At 56.9% G+C, this 12207-nt stretch overlaps 6 protein-coding genes across 6 annotated transcripts; 4 read left to right on the plus strand and 2 right to left on the minus strand.

Annotated features, from left to right (window-relative positions):
- Positions 1-10: 10 nt before the first annotated feature.
- ASPACDRAFT_77795 (F-box protein) lies at positions 11-1317 on the plus strand. Its single transcript, XM_020205044.1, has 4 exons — positions 11-131; positions 224-596; positions 667-1092; positions 1145-1317. The coding sequence occupies exons 1-4, from the start codon at positions 72-74 to the stop codon at positions 1243-1245; spliced, it is 960 nt and encodes a 319-aa protein (XP_020057272.1). The 5' UTR covers positions 11-71; the 3' UTR covers positions 1246-1317.
- Positions 1318-1598: 281 nt separating this feature from the next.
- On the plus strand, positions 1599-3965 carry ASPACDRAFT_1868062 (MFS transporter). The gene has a single exon (XM_020197912.1). The coding sequence runs from the start codon at positions 1773-1775 to the stop codon at positions 3630-3632; it is 1860 nt and encodes a 619-aa protein (XP_020057273.1). The 5' UTR covers positions 1599-1772; the 3' UTR covers positions 3633-3965.
- A 237-nt stretch (positions 3966-4202) lies between these two features.
- On the plus strand, positions 4203-6232 carry ASPACDRAFT_1855474 (glycosyltransferase family 1 protein). Its single transcript, XM_020197440.1, has 3 exons — positions 4203-4849; positions 4924-5577; positions 5654-6232. The coding sequence occupies exons 1-3, from the start codon at positions 4299-4301 to the stop codon at positions 5928-5930; spliced, it is 1482 nt and encodes a 493-aa protein (XP_020057274.1). The 5' UTR covers positions 4203-4298; the 3' UTR covers positions 5931-6232.
- Positions 6233-6481: 249 nt separating this feature from the next.
- On the plus strand, positions 6482-7463 carry ASPACDRAFT_51739 (NAD(P)-dependent oxidoreductase; the record flags this gene model as incomplete). The annotated part of the gene is made up of 2 exons (XM_020202523.1): positions 6482-6529; positions 6582-7463. The coding sequence occupies 2 exons, from the start codon at positions 6482-6484 to the stop codon at positions 7461-7463; spliced, it is 930 nt and encodes a 309-aa protein (XP_020057275.1).
- Positions 7464-7592: 129 nt separating this feature from the next.
- Positions 7593-8585, minus strand: ASPACDRAFT_42437 (uncharacterized protein; the record flags this gene model as incomplete). The annotated part of the gene is made up of 2 exons (XM_020201100.1): positions 7593-8303; positions 8373-8585. 2 exons carry the CDS (start codon positions 8583-8585, stop codon positions 7593-7595), a joined length of 924 nt encoding a protein of 307 aa, XP_020057276.1.
- Positions 8586-10221: 1636 nt separating this feature from the next.
- On the minus strand, positions 10222-11694 carry ASPACDRAFT_77796 (gelsolin/scinderin family protein). The gene has a single exon (XM_020205045.1). It carries the CDS (start codon positions 11627-11629, stop codon positions 10373-10375), a length of 1257 nt encoding a protein of 418 aa, XP_020057277.1. The 5' UTR covers positions 11630-11694; the 3' UTR covers positions 10222-10372.
- Positions 11695-12207: the final 513 nt, after the last annotated feature.

Consider the following 12207-nt stretch of genomic DNA (forward strand, 5'->3'; position numbering starts at 1 on the left):
CAGTCAGTACATACAGCGTGCATACTACAGGCATACGCATACTCACATCGCACAGCAGCAAGGATAATGCTATGAGTATGGCCAGCGACAACAACACCTCCAGGACAAACCTTTTCTCTTTGCCTAACGAAGTACGCTTGAAGCCTTGACCTCTTATCATCCTCCCCTCCCCACCCCACTCTGCCTCGCTAATCACCATCCCTCCATTCACCGACCGATCCAGGTCCTCGTGCAAATTCTCTCCAGCTTCTCAACCCGCTCTCTTCTCCCTTGGACATCAGTCTGCCACCATTTCCATGCCTTGATCCTACGCATCCTGCACTACCGACTCCGCATCGCCGCCTCCCTGCCGGAATACAAGCTCATCCTCGAATGCTTCCACCCCAGCTCGAAACTCATCGAGCCCCATGTCTTCTGCACCTACATCGGCACGGACGACCTGAGCAGCCAATTCGATGGGAAGGGATCGTTGTATGAGAACGTAGACACCGCCTCGCGCCTCGGCCGACTCGGTTCGGTGTATTCGCGGTTTCGCCCGGAGCGAACACTGGAGGATGGGACATCGCCAACGACGCGATGGGGGTCTTATGGCACAGGTAAGTAGTCCTTGATCCTGGTTTTGGAGGAAGGTTGTGCAGGCATGATGAGCTGACCGACCCTTGGTAGACGAGGAAGTAGATCACGACCCGGACAACAGGACGGTGACGCGTCTCATCAACCTGGAAGAAGTTGAGAACTTCTCCCAGTTGTGCGTGGTGGTCAATGTGGTGAAAGTGATGCCGGGAAGCGATCTGTTGCTGAGCGCCCACACAGTCGAGGATGGGGTGATTCGAGTGTTCCGGAATTGGCTCAAGGAACGGGAAGGATGGGATCGGGACCGGGACCGGAACCAGGCCCATGCCCATGGCAATAATCCATCCGACAGGGCTTCTGTGGAAGGTTGTGATGACGCGAGTATGCTCTGGGTTGATCCAAGTCGCAACGTTGGAATCAAGGCGCGAGTTCGGGGAAGGCGGTATGTCGACCAGCAGATGCCGTTGCTGGTTCACCGCGACGAGGAGCAGGGGATTACATATGAGCTGGACATTGAGGGTAGGCTACTCCCTTCTCTAAGATGTGGTGACGTGTTTGCTGACCGGTGTAGAACTACATATTCGGACCACCTGTCTTCTGATGACCGTGGAGAAGTCGCAGGAGGAGCAGAAGAACTATCCAAAAGCCGTGATCTTCACGCGGACAGTATGATTTATGACCATCGAGCTTTGATTGGTATAGTTGTTGAGACTCGTGAGGTTTAGCGCAGAGAATCAGTGCATCAATATGCAGTACTAGTCAATATGAATTGCCTGCGTCATGCATGCTTCTTCTGTATGAGTAGCAGCAAATGAGGCAAGAAAGCCGACCGGCAACAAGAAACCGCCTGAAGATAAGCGACGCGCACTAGTCCGCATGCGGAGATTTTACCTCGGCACGTTTTCAGCCCCCTCTGCGCTGATTGGCCGGTGCCTGTCTGCTAACCGGATAAGCGGTGCCGAAACAGCATGAATTTGAAATCGATTGTGTCAGGTTCCACCCTCAAATATCGGCTACATTATTCATTTCATCTAGATTTTCTTATTTTTCTGGAGCTTTGATTCTGTTGTTGCTTCGACATCACTCCGTCAGACGAGGTGGAAGGATGCTGGCGGACTTTTACGATCTGACACATCCTTAAAGACGAACCTCGAGCTAAACCTCTTTTTCCGCTCTTCTCGCCACCCTCCGATTCAGCCATGGTGGGCACGAGCTCGAAAATCCCGTACTGGCAACTCGTCTTCGACCAGAAAGTCGTCACGCCAGAGATCGTCGACTTTCCCTATGACGGCGCCGGCACCGAGGAGTCGCCCTACGCGGTGACCTGGATCCCCAATGATCCCCGCAATCCGATGAACTTCAAGGACATGACCAAATGGCTGTACACGGTGCAAGTCTCCTTCGTCACGCTGACGGTGGCCCTTGTCTCCTCGGTGTACTCCGGCGGAATGGGTCAAGTGGTGCAGGAGTTCCAGTGTGAGGAAGAGATTGCGATTCTCGGAATATCCCTGTTTGTGCTAGGATTCGCCTTTGGGCCCTTGCTGTGGGCGCCCATGAGCGAGGTCTTCGGCCGCCGCAACGTCTTCACCATCACCTTCGCCATTCTGACCGCCTTCAATGCCGGTGCGGCAGGCGCACAGAACATTCAAACGCTCGTCATCCTGCGATTCTTCGCGGGCTTCTTCGGCTCCTCCCCCTTCGGCAACTCCGGCGGCACGATTGCGGACATGTTCCCGGCCTCGAAACGTGGCATCGCCATCAGCTTGTTCGCGGCGGCACCGCTGTGCGGCCCGACAATCGGGCCCGTGATCGGCGGGTTCCTGGGTGCCGGGGCCGGCTGGCGCTGGGTAGAGGGGTTTATGGCCATCTTTTCGGGAGTGGTGTGGCTGTCGCTCGTGTTCCTACTGCCGGAAACCTATGCGCCGGTGCTCCTGCGCCAGCGGGCGGCCAAGCTGTCGGAGCTGACGGGTCACGTCTACCGCAGCAAGCTGGACATCGAGCGCGGGCCGGTGTCGCTGTCGCAGACGCTGAAGACGGCGCTGTCGCGGCCGTGGATCCTCCTCTTCAAGGAGCCGATCGTCCTCCTGTTCTGCATCTACATGGCCATCATCTACGGGACGCTGTACATGCTCTTCGCCGCCTACCCGATCGTCTTCCAGGAGTCGCGCGGCTGGAGTGAGGGAATCGGCGGCCTCGCCTTCCTCGGGATCCTGGTCGGCATGGTGTTCGGGGTCGCCTACACCTTCCCGGACAACATGAAGTACGCGCGGCGCTGCCGCGAGGCGCCCGCGGGGACGCGGCTGGCGCCCGAGGTGCGGCTCCCGCCCAGCATCATCGGCGGCATTGCCCTGCCGGTGGGCCTATTTTGGTTTGCCTGGACCAACTACCCCTCCATTCACTGGATGGCCTCGGTGGCCGCGGGCGCGCCCTTCGGCTTCGGCCTGGTGCTGGTCTTCTTGAGTGTGTTCAATTATCTGATCGACGCCTACACCATCTTCGCCGCCTCCGTGCTCGCCGCCAACTCCGCCCTCCGCTCGCTGTTCGGCTTCGCCTTTCCGCTCTTCACCACCTACATGTACGAGAACCTGGGTATCCACTGGGCCTCCTCCATCCCGGCCTTCCTGGCGGTTGCGTGCATTCCTTTCCCGATCGTCTTCTATCTGTATGGTGCGCGCATCCGTAAGCACTGCCCGTACGCGGCGCAGGCGGAAGCCTTCATGCAGAAGTTGGCCGCTGCGCAGCAGCAACATCAGCAGAAGCAGGCTGCTGTTGGTCCGCAGGAGAAGGAGACGCTGGATGTGGAGAAAGGAAGTCCGGTGGCTGCTGTGGCTGGCGAGGAGGATAGTGTGGCGGTCGACAGCGACAGCGACAGCGACAGTGATCGATTGTCGACGATTCCATCGCGGGCGGCCATCGAGCGGCGGGCGTCGCGGGCGTCGCGGACTTCGCGCAAGTCGGCGCGTTCGTTGGCGCGGACGGTCACGTACGAGGAGAATCCGTACGATATCGATCGGGTGAATACTTGTAACTCGATTAGTGGGCGGCCGGGGAAGAATTGAGGACGAAGAGATGATCTCTGTGATATTCTTGGCTGTCTGGACTGAGCTGAGTCCGCACGAGCGACACGGCACCGATCCACAGCATGGGATGGCTGCTCGACAAGCACCGATTCTGGAATGGAGGGTTGATCTTTCTGCCGTCAGATAGGGCTAGCTCTTGGCTGGTGGGCTTCACAATCCACCCTTCAACCTTTGAGCCACCAGTTCATTACGACGAACCAAATGACGGGTGCTCCCAGGTTGCATCTACACTACTTGCATAGCAGGCGTTGCATTATATGGCCCTCGAGGCTACCAGCATATAGATATTTCTGATATTTGTTGATACCTAGACAAAAGCATAGATAGACTTAATGATAATCGTTACTCTTACGACCTCTCAGTCCTTGGAAATGAGTATATCAGTTCTGCAAACGTGCAAACATGTTGTGCATCATCGATCAGCTGACACATCCGTTTGTACTTATATGAACCAATTCATCAGGGAACGATATCATGAATTAAGTGAATGAGGACTCTTTCTAATTCGTAGGTCACGTATAAAAAGACCTCGTAAGATAGTTCCAACCAGTACTATAAAGCCTTCACGATCCTCCATCCTTCATCTTCTCATCCTCTTCAACCCATCAACCATCTCGCATCCAACACCTACAACAAAAACTCACGATGGCTACTCCAAAGCGATCTTCAAAGACTCCTTTCCCAAACATCCTCATCGTCACGAACAGCGAACCAGACCAAGCGAACCAGACCCTCGCGATCGCCCACGAGTTCCTCGCCCACAGTCACAACGTCCGCGTGCACATCGCCTCGTTCGCCGAGCTGGCCCCCTCGATCAAGCAACTGAACCACGACCGCGCGACCCACCACGAAGCAACCTTCCACAGCCTCCCGGGGCCGACCAAACGCGAGGCCTCCGACCAAAACGGCTTCTTCCAGCACAACGCATTCCACGCACACAGCAGTTGGGGCAATACCCTCCGAACATACACGCAGCTGCTCCCGCAATCCCGGATCCCCTGGACGGGGCCCGAGTACGTCACGCTCTACAACCACATCGGGATCATCGTGGCGGATATATTCCCCCTGGTGATCGTCGTCGACGCGACACTCGCGCCAGGGGTGGACGTCTGCCGGACGCTGAAGTGGCGACATGTGCTGGTGGGGTCGGGGCTGGCGCACGAGTATCTCCCACCGTCGCCGTGGAGGGGTCCAGTGTAAGGACCCCCTGCTTATGCATCCGATGATCTGAAAAATGCGCTCCCAGCACCACTAATTTTCTGAAATACAGCCTCGGATTACTCTCCCTCCCCCAGGCCCTGAAAAACCTAACCCTATCCCTCCCCCTCCACCTGGGAACCACCCACTCTGCGCATCTCCAACAAATCCAAACCGCCCGGCGCGCGAGACGTCTGCCCGGCCCAATCCCGGACCCCTACTTCCCCTCACCTCTCAACGAGAAGGATGATCCTCCACTCATCCTCCTCCCCACCCACCGAACCTACGACCCCGTCCCCAATTCCCCGCAAATCATCCACTGCGGCCCCATCACCCGCCCCATCCGCCCGGTAGGCAAAACCCACCCCGACCTGGCCCTCTGGCTCCGCCAGCGACCCACGATCCTCATCACCCTAGGCCCAGAGATTCCCTGGCCGGCGCGCGAGCAGATCGAGTTCGCGCGCGCCATCACCGCGGTGCTGCGCGCCAAGCCGCTGGTGCAGGTGCTGTGGCTGATGAGACCTGAACCGATTGGCTCGGCCTCTGGATCTTGTTTAATTGGGCTCATGGAGACCGAGGTGGTAAGACTGAAAGCGACCATCTCCCCGCGCAACCGTCTACGGATCTACCCGCGGCTGCCGGCGGAGACGCTTGCGATGCTAGTGAGTGGGAATGTGGGGTGGGTGGTGCATCGTGGGGAGGCCGGGGTGTTTGGGGAGGGGGTTAGGTATGTTCCCCCTTTGATTGCTTACTCTTACTTATAGGGAAGCTGTAATGCTGATGCACGTGGGTGTGCGTGACAGGGCGGGGATCCCGCAGATCGTGCTCCCGGTCTACCTCGCGGACTATGAATATGCGCAACGGGTGGAGGATCTGGGGGTGGGGGTGGCGGTTAGGGCTACCGGGAGGGTTACCGGGGAGCAGTTGGAGAAGGTGATGCTGCAGGTGCTGGAGGGTGAGGCAGCAGACAAGATGCGTGGGCGGGCGGAGGCGGTGGCGGTGAAGTTGTTGAGGAAGGATGGGAGGGTGGTTGCGCATGAGCGGGTTTTGGAGATGATTGGGTTGAGGAGGGAGGCATGATTTGGGGGTGATGGTTTTGGTGGTTGTTTATGGGTTTGATGGACGGTTGGCTGGTTTGGAAGAATGTTCTTGGTGCTGGGTTGGTGTTAAATGCAGGCGGGATTATTGTGAGTTGCTTGTTGTCTTCCAATCTACTAGATTATGACTCATTCTCGGTGTCTGTCAGGGGATTTGATCCTACGGTATCACTCGGTTGCACTTGAGCGCGAAGACCGAGCTACAGTGATTGTCCTCGTGGAGTGGACGTTGACATGTACTACTTACTGTACGTATTGTACGGGTGAGCAGACGGGGACAAGGGGAGAATCGGAGTGAGGTCGGCTAAGAGTTTAGTCTCTCGGAGACCCGCAAGCCGGGCAGATCGACCAGAACACCCAAAACTGGCATCCGAGGATGCCCGGTTGCCGGATCTTCCCCGCAATTTATAATGCCCGCTTCATCCCACTTCCTGCCCCTCATCAACAACAGTTCCTCTGCATTGCATCTATCTGCATTGCATCCGCATCCACGCATTCTTACGTACTATCTTTCACATTGATACTATAATCAAAATGGCAAACGAACGCATCGCCTGGATCGGCCTGGGCAACATCGGCCGCGTAAGTTCTCTGCCCCTCATCCCAACCACCCCAGCTAACACCAAAAACAAAGGGCATGTCCCGCAACATCGCAACCAAAGGCCCGCAAACCGCCCCAATCACCCTCTACAACCGCACCACCTCGCGCACGGAGTCCTTCGCCGCCACGCTCCCCGCCGACCGCGCCACCGTCGCGCCCACCCTCCCCGCCGCCGTCTCCTCCGCGACCATCATCTTCATCTGCGTCGGCGACGACCCGGCCCTCGACGCGATCATCACCACCCTCACCACGACCGAAGACCTGGACCTGACCTCCAAAATCCTAGTTGACTGCTCCACCGTTCACCCGGACACCTCCCGGCGCATCGCCGCCACCCTAACCGAAAAGGGCGCCAGCTTCCTGGCGTGCCCGGTCTTCGGGGCCCCCGCCGCCGCCGACGCGGGGCAGCTGGTCGTCGTCCCCGCGGGGCCGCAGGAGGCCATCGACCGCATCTCCCCTTTTCTTGAAGGCGTGGTCGCTAAAGCGGTGGTCCCGATGCCCGGATCAGACGTGGGGCGGGCCACCACCCTCAAGGTTCTGGGCAACACCTTCATTTTGAATACGGTCGAAAGTCTAGCGGAGGGGCTGGTGGCGGCCGAGAAATCCGGTCTCGGGGCGGGAGTGTACCAGGAGTTCATCCATCGGATGTTCCCCGGCCCGTTCGCGGCGTACGCGGATCGGATGTGCAGCGGGGATTACTTCAAGCGCGAGGAGCCGCTGTTCGCGGTGGATCTGGCCAGAAAGGATCTGCGGCATGCGGGGAGTCTGGCGGCGGCGGCGGGGATGCGGTTGCGCAGTGTGGAGGTGACGGATGGGTATTTGCAGGAGGTCAAGAGGGAGAAGGGCGAGAAGGGGGATATTGCGGCAGTTTATGGGGCCATCCGGAAAGAGGCCGGGTTGGGTTTTGACAACTGAATTGGGGGTTTTGGGAGGATGATTTGTATATAGTACCATACTGCAGTGCAGTAATTGTGACTCAAGGCGTGTTTTCATTTTCTCCTAGTACCCATTGCTCCCCCTGCTGATTATACTAGGTGTAAAAATCTACAACCAAACATCCTGCCCCTCCCCGCCCACCTCGGGGATCAACCACGACTTCCGGAAATACTTCTGCAGCACCTTTTGCGAGTATGTCTGGTCATTGACACAATACTCTCCCCCCGTGGGCCCAATATGCGGACAGTGAACGGTGGGATCATACTGCACCATATGCTCGTGCACCTCGCGACACAGCAGGGTATTCCTCCCGAGCTCGTAATCCTTCCCCAGGGGGATGCTCTGCGTCAAAAACGCATAGCATGTTGCCTTGTCAGCATACTGCTGATTCGCGCCCGTGCAGTAACTGTCATGCGTCTCGCAGATCTGGTTCGCCAGGAGCTGCGTCAGGTACGCTGTGGCTTCGGTCGCCGTGCCGTTGATCTGCTGCGCCAGCGCCCCGACGAGCGTGTCCACCAGGAACCCGAACCATCGGAACGTGGCGTCGTACTGCTCGATCTGCCCCGCGGCGTTCCACATGATCCATGTGTCGATTGTGACCGGGAGGAGCAGGTTGCCGAAGGAGGTCGCGTTGAATGTTACCACTGTGGTTGCGGAGGCGAGGTTTGTGTTTGGGGCCGCGGTGAATTGCGTGATGCTGTAGGAGACGGGGACGCCGACGAGACTTAAATGGGTCGGGTCGCTGAAGAGGCCGAACAGGTATTCGGTGTTTAGGGTCGAGCCGTTGAAGACTCGGGTTATGTCGACGCGGCCTTGGATCTATCGATTCCATTAGTGGGGGGGTTGGGGATGGGGTGATTTGGGGTAAGGGGGCATGGGGCAGCGTACGTCGGGGGCGAAGAGGGTCGAGTTGATGGCTTTCGTCTGCGCCAGGTTGGCCGGGTAGAGGAAGTTGTCCCAGAAGGTCTTTTCCAGGGTCCAGAGCTCTTGGACGCTGTATTGCGTGCTGTTCTTGGATTTACTGCTGGGGCCGGTGCGGGTGCCCAACGCGCTGGGCGTGAGCAGCGTTGCTGCTGTGAGCAGGGACCATGGGATGCGCATGGTGGTTTGCTGGTTGGGTTAGGTTGGGTTGGGTTCAGCAGTAGCGAGCAGCAGGGAAATGCAGACTTATATCCCCAGCCAGCGAGCTGGCTATGTCAACTTGGCAGGTCTTGCCGATCTCTCAATTGCGGACTTGCCACTCAGGTCCAGCCCTCAGGCAGCCACCGTCAAGATCTCCATTATTTTGCTTCTTTCGCCCGCCGATACGAGCGAACCCACCGCGCGGCGCCCTGTGGCTGATTTCGCTGGTTCAGCTGACTAGGTGTGCAGTCTGCACCGAGTCAGTGGCGCTAGTATGGACTGGACTGTAGAAAGAGTTATGGGAGCAACTCTAGCCGAAGGCAACGGAATGTGCTCCGTAGGAGGTCCTGGAATGTTGGAATGATGGGGGTGGTTCGGTATCATCTCGATGATATACCCCTGTCAATCTATTGGTGATTATTGATTACATGCATCAAGAAAGGTAGAGTCGGTAGGCACATCACATAGCGCAGGCGCAGCCAGTCCCGTATCCCCGTCTAGGACGAGTCATGCGGAGGGCCGATCCTTAGCTTCGGCCTGCCTTAGCCCTAAGTGAGGGGTCGCGGATCAATGGAATGACGGTCGCGTTGGATGAAGCTTGTTGGTGCTTGTAAGGACTTCTGACCGAAGGTGTCCGATTGAATGAATGCTGTGTTTGGAGTGTTGGTGTAGTTATGACAGAAGGAAATCGCATAATTCCTGGATCCTCCGCAGCTCCATAGGGCTCGATTGCCTTTTTTAGCGTCGGATCGCCGAGATCATCGGACGCACTTACCGCAACTAACCAACAACAGTCGCATCTCATTCGATACACTCAAATAGAGCAAACAATAGCAAACAGAGTATATATCAATCTCGCCGGGATCATACATCTAAGTGGTTACATGAATGGTTGCCAATCGAGACTCACCTTGACAGCAACACCACAAACATAGCATATAACTCCCGGCCCTGTCCTAGCATGTACTACATACAATAAGCCTGTACAGAGCGACACTCCTCCCCAGAACCAGCACTGTTTGTATCCAATGACCCAGCTATGAAGTGATCCCACAAGCACCAAGTCATTAGCTCATACGCGCCAGCACTTAAAGTCAGCAAGGAGTAAATCACCCAAGGTGGAGGTCAACTCCCCGGGGCACAGTAGAGGACTGTCGGCAAGACATGTTCCTCACCCATCTTCCCAATAAACAAACCCACCACCCGCACAACCCCCACCAAACCGCGCATCGCAACTAAATCCCACAATGTCTGAGATTACATCCAAGTATCTTCCACACCAATATAGGGAAAGTCAATCGAGTAATCACAAGTCTCTCTAGCGCGTATGTGAGTCTATCCGTCCTGGAGCTTGTGGTCAGTGACGCTAGTCTCCTGCGGTTGATCCGCTGCCGCTGGCTGCTGGGGTATCAGTATCAGTACGGGTACTCACTGTCCCTGGTGTTCAGTCGCTTGGGGTGGCTTTGGGGCTTGTTGAGAGGTTCTATAGGAGCATATCACTTTCTTTGCCTTCGTGAGTTTGTGTTCGACAGGATGAGGTCCCAAGCTCGATGATGCTCTGTTTGTTTCGATTTATCAAAACTTTGACTTTACACCAGAAGGAATTCCCCGGAGAAAGATATGCTTTTAATATCCTTGCAATGCTGATACAAGTAGTAGAAGATTTACATGTTCGACCCTGCCTGAGTTATGAGCCTGCTCTATACAACCCGAGATGTGTGTTGTTAAATATACAGCATATACAGTCTATTCTCCCACCAACAGCCCTAAGCCGCCGCAGCAATCGCCCGCATAAACGCCGGACTCTCATGGCCCTGCACGACCTTGGAAATAGGAATCAAATGAGCCTCCGCACCCTCCGGACTCTCCTGCAGCCAGCGCAGATACGACTGCGCCACGCGCAACCACAGCGCCCGCTCCGCAGCACTCGCCTCCAGCCCCTGCCACACCCACAGCCGATCCCCATCATCAAACAGGAAGATGTCCTTGCCATCCAGATCCGCCTTGCCGATGTGACTGCCCTCCTTGACGAGATCAAACGTCAGCGAGCCATCCGCATCACTCAGCTTGAACAGTTTGCGCTGCTGCGAGCCACCAGCCCTTTGACCTTCACCCTCCTCATCATCAACCGCAGCCCGCTTCCTCTTCTCCGAAATCGGCCGCGGCGCACTAAACGAGAGCTGCTCGACCTCGCGCCCGCCCAGCATATCGACGACGACCTTACTCCGCGCCTCCAGCTGCGACAGCACCTCGACCTCGACATGCTTCGCCTGCGTCAGATCATGCACCACCTGCGCCGCCTTCCCCTTCTCCATGGGACTACAGGCCCGACCCTGCCACACCCAGATCTTGTCCCCCACATCCAACACAAAGACATCCCTATCATCCAAGCTCCGCCACGTCGGCTCGACCTCATGCACAATCAAAGCCCCCGGCCGCGCCGCCCCGGCATGCTTAAACACGCGCAACAGCGTCATCCCCTCCTCTTCCTTCTCCTCAGAACCATCCACATGCCGGAACCCAGACCGCACCCCGCCCTTCCTGATGGAAACCCGCGGAAACAGACTCACAAACTCGCTAGAAGGATGCGCCTGCACCTCGCGGTGCTGCGTCGCCGCCCCGTGCAGGTACTCATCCAGCTCGACGGTCTTGTACGCGGCGGTGCCGGCCTCGTCCTGCGAGGTGTGGCTGCCCAACCAGAAGAAGATGTCATGCACCAGTGGGGTTTCCCCTTCGGTATCCGGTTGCTGGCTCTGGGACTGTGGGGGCTTGGCACTGTGCAGCACGATGTAGCTGTCCCCGTCGTAGAACTCGCCGTACCGGTCCCGCGGCCACGGGATCACTTCGAATTGCTCGATGCGCCAGATATACAGCCCGGGGGTGGTGCCGACGGCGCGCCAGGCGGGTTCGGTGGTGGCGGAGTTGTGTTTCACTTGGTGGTCGAGGGCGCTGTTGATCAGTTCGACGTTGCTGTCTTTGAGGTCGTATTGTTTCGGGTGGACGAGGCCGTTGTGCGGGGGCATTTTTGGTGGGGTTTGGAGGGTTGGTGTGGTGAGGGGTTTGGGGTGTTGTCTGATGGAGGGTGGAGGTATTCGATGTGTATGTGTAGTGTTGTTGTGATGTTGTCTCTCAAAGCCAGGGGATAAGTTATTTATCGATAGCCGATAAGGCGGGCACGTGATGTGGCGGGGCTGTTGGTCTACAGGGCGGTTATTTTTAGCATGGGTGGAGCTCATCCATGGCTGGATTAGACGCCCTATTTGTTCGATCGATCAGTTCCTCAGAAATGGAAGAGCCGGATTGGCTGTTCCAGGAAAAAGTGATGCGGGCAGCCACGCTCTGCATTCAGGGGCGTAAGTGGCGTAGGTACTCAGGGCTGGGTGCCGCCCCGCACTACCATATTGATTACCATTTCTCGATGGAAGGGAGGAGGGATCAACTTTGCGACGCCGAATTATGGGCACAAACCAAAGCAATAGTACGGGATATTGTGCTGTACTGTACAAATGCTAGGATGAGATAGTACTATTCTGTAGTCGATCTTTGCTTGATTATGCTAGAGAGGGTGTTCTACATCCTGCTCGGTAGAATCTTCCGAGCC

This window comes from Aspergillus aculeatus, assembly GCF_001890905.1.
Source record: "Aspergillus aculeatus ATCC 16872 unplaced genomic scaffold ASPACscaffold_6, whole genome shotgun sequence".
Lineage (NCBI taxonomy): Eukaryota > Fungi > Ascomycota > Eurotiomycetes > Eurotiales > Aspergillaceae > Aspergillus > Aspergillus aculeatus.

Bases quoted from the DNA above. Each gene is read 5' to 3' on its own strand.
- ASPACDRAFT_77795 (XM_020205044.1), top strand. From the start codon at position 72: ATGAGTATGGCCAGCGACAACAACACCTCCAGGACAAACCTTTTCTCT. The intron at 132-223 runs GTACGCTTGAAG...CGACCGATCCAG, and splicing joins TTTTCTCTTTGCCTAACGAA to GTCCTCGTGCAAATTCTCTC. The intron at 597-666 runs GTAAGTAGTCCT...GACCCTTGGTAG, and splicing joins ATGGGGGTCTTATGGCACAG to ACGAGGAAGTAGATCACGAC.
- ASPACDRAFT_1868062 (XM_020197912.1), top strand. From the start codon at position 1,773: ATGGTGGGCACGAGCTCGAAAATCCCGTACTGGCAACTCGTCTTCGAC.
- ASPACDRAFT_1855474 (XM_020197440.1), top strand. From the start codon at position 4,299: ATGGCTACTCCAAAGCGATCTTCAAAGACTCCTTTCCCAAACATCCTC. The intron at 4,850-4,923 runs GTAAGGACCCCC...TCTGAAATACAG, and splicing joins TCGCCGTGGAGGGGTCCAGT to CCTCGGATTACTCTCCCTCC. The intron at 5,578-5,653 runs GTATGTTCCCCC...TGTGCGTGACAG, and splicing joins GTGTTTGGGGAGGGGGTTAG to GGCGGGGATCCCGCAGATCG.
- ASPACDRAFT_77796 (XM_020205045.1), bottom strand. From the start codon at position 11,629: ATGCCCCCGCACAACGGCCTCGTCCACCCGAAACAATACGACCTCAAA.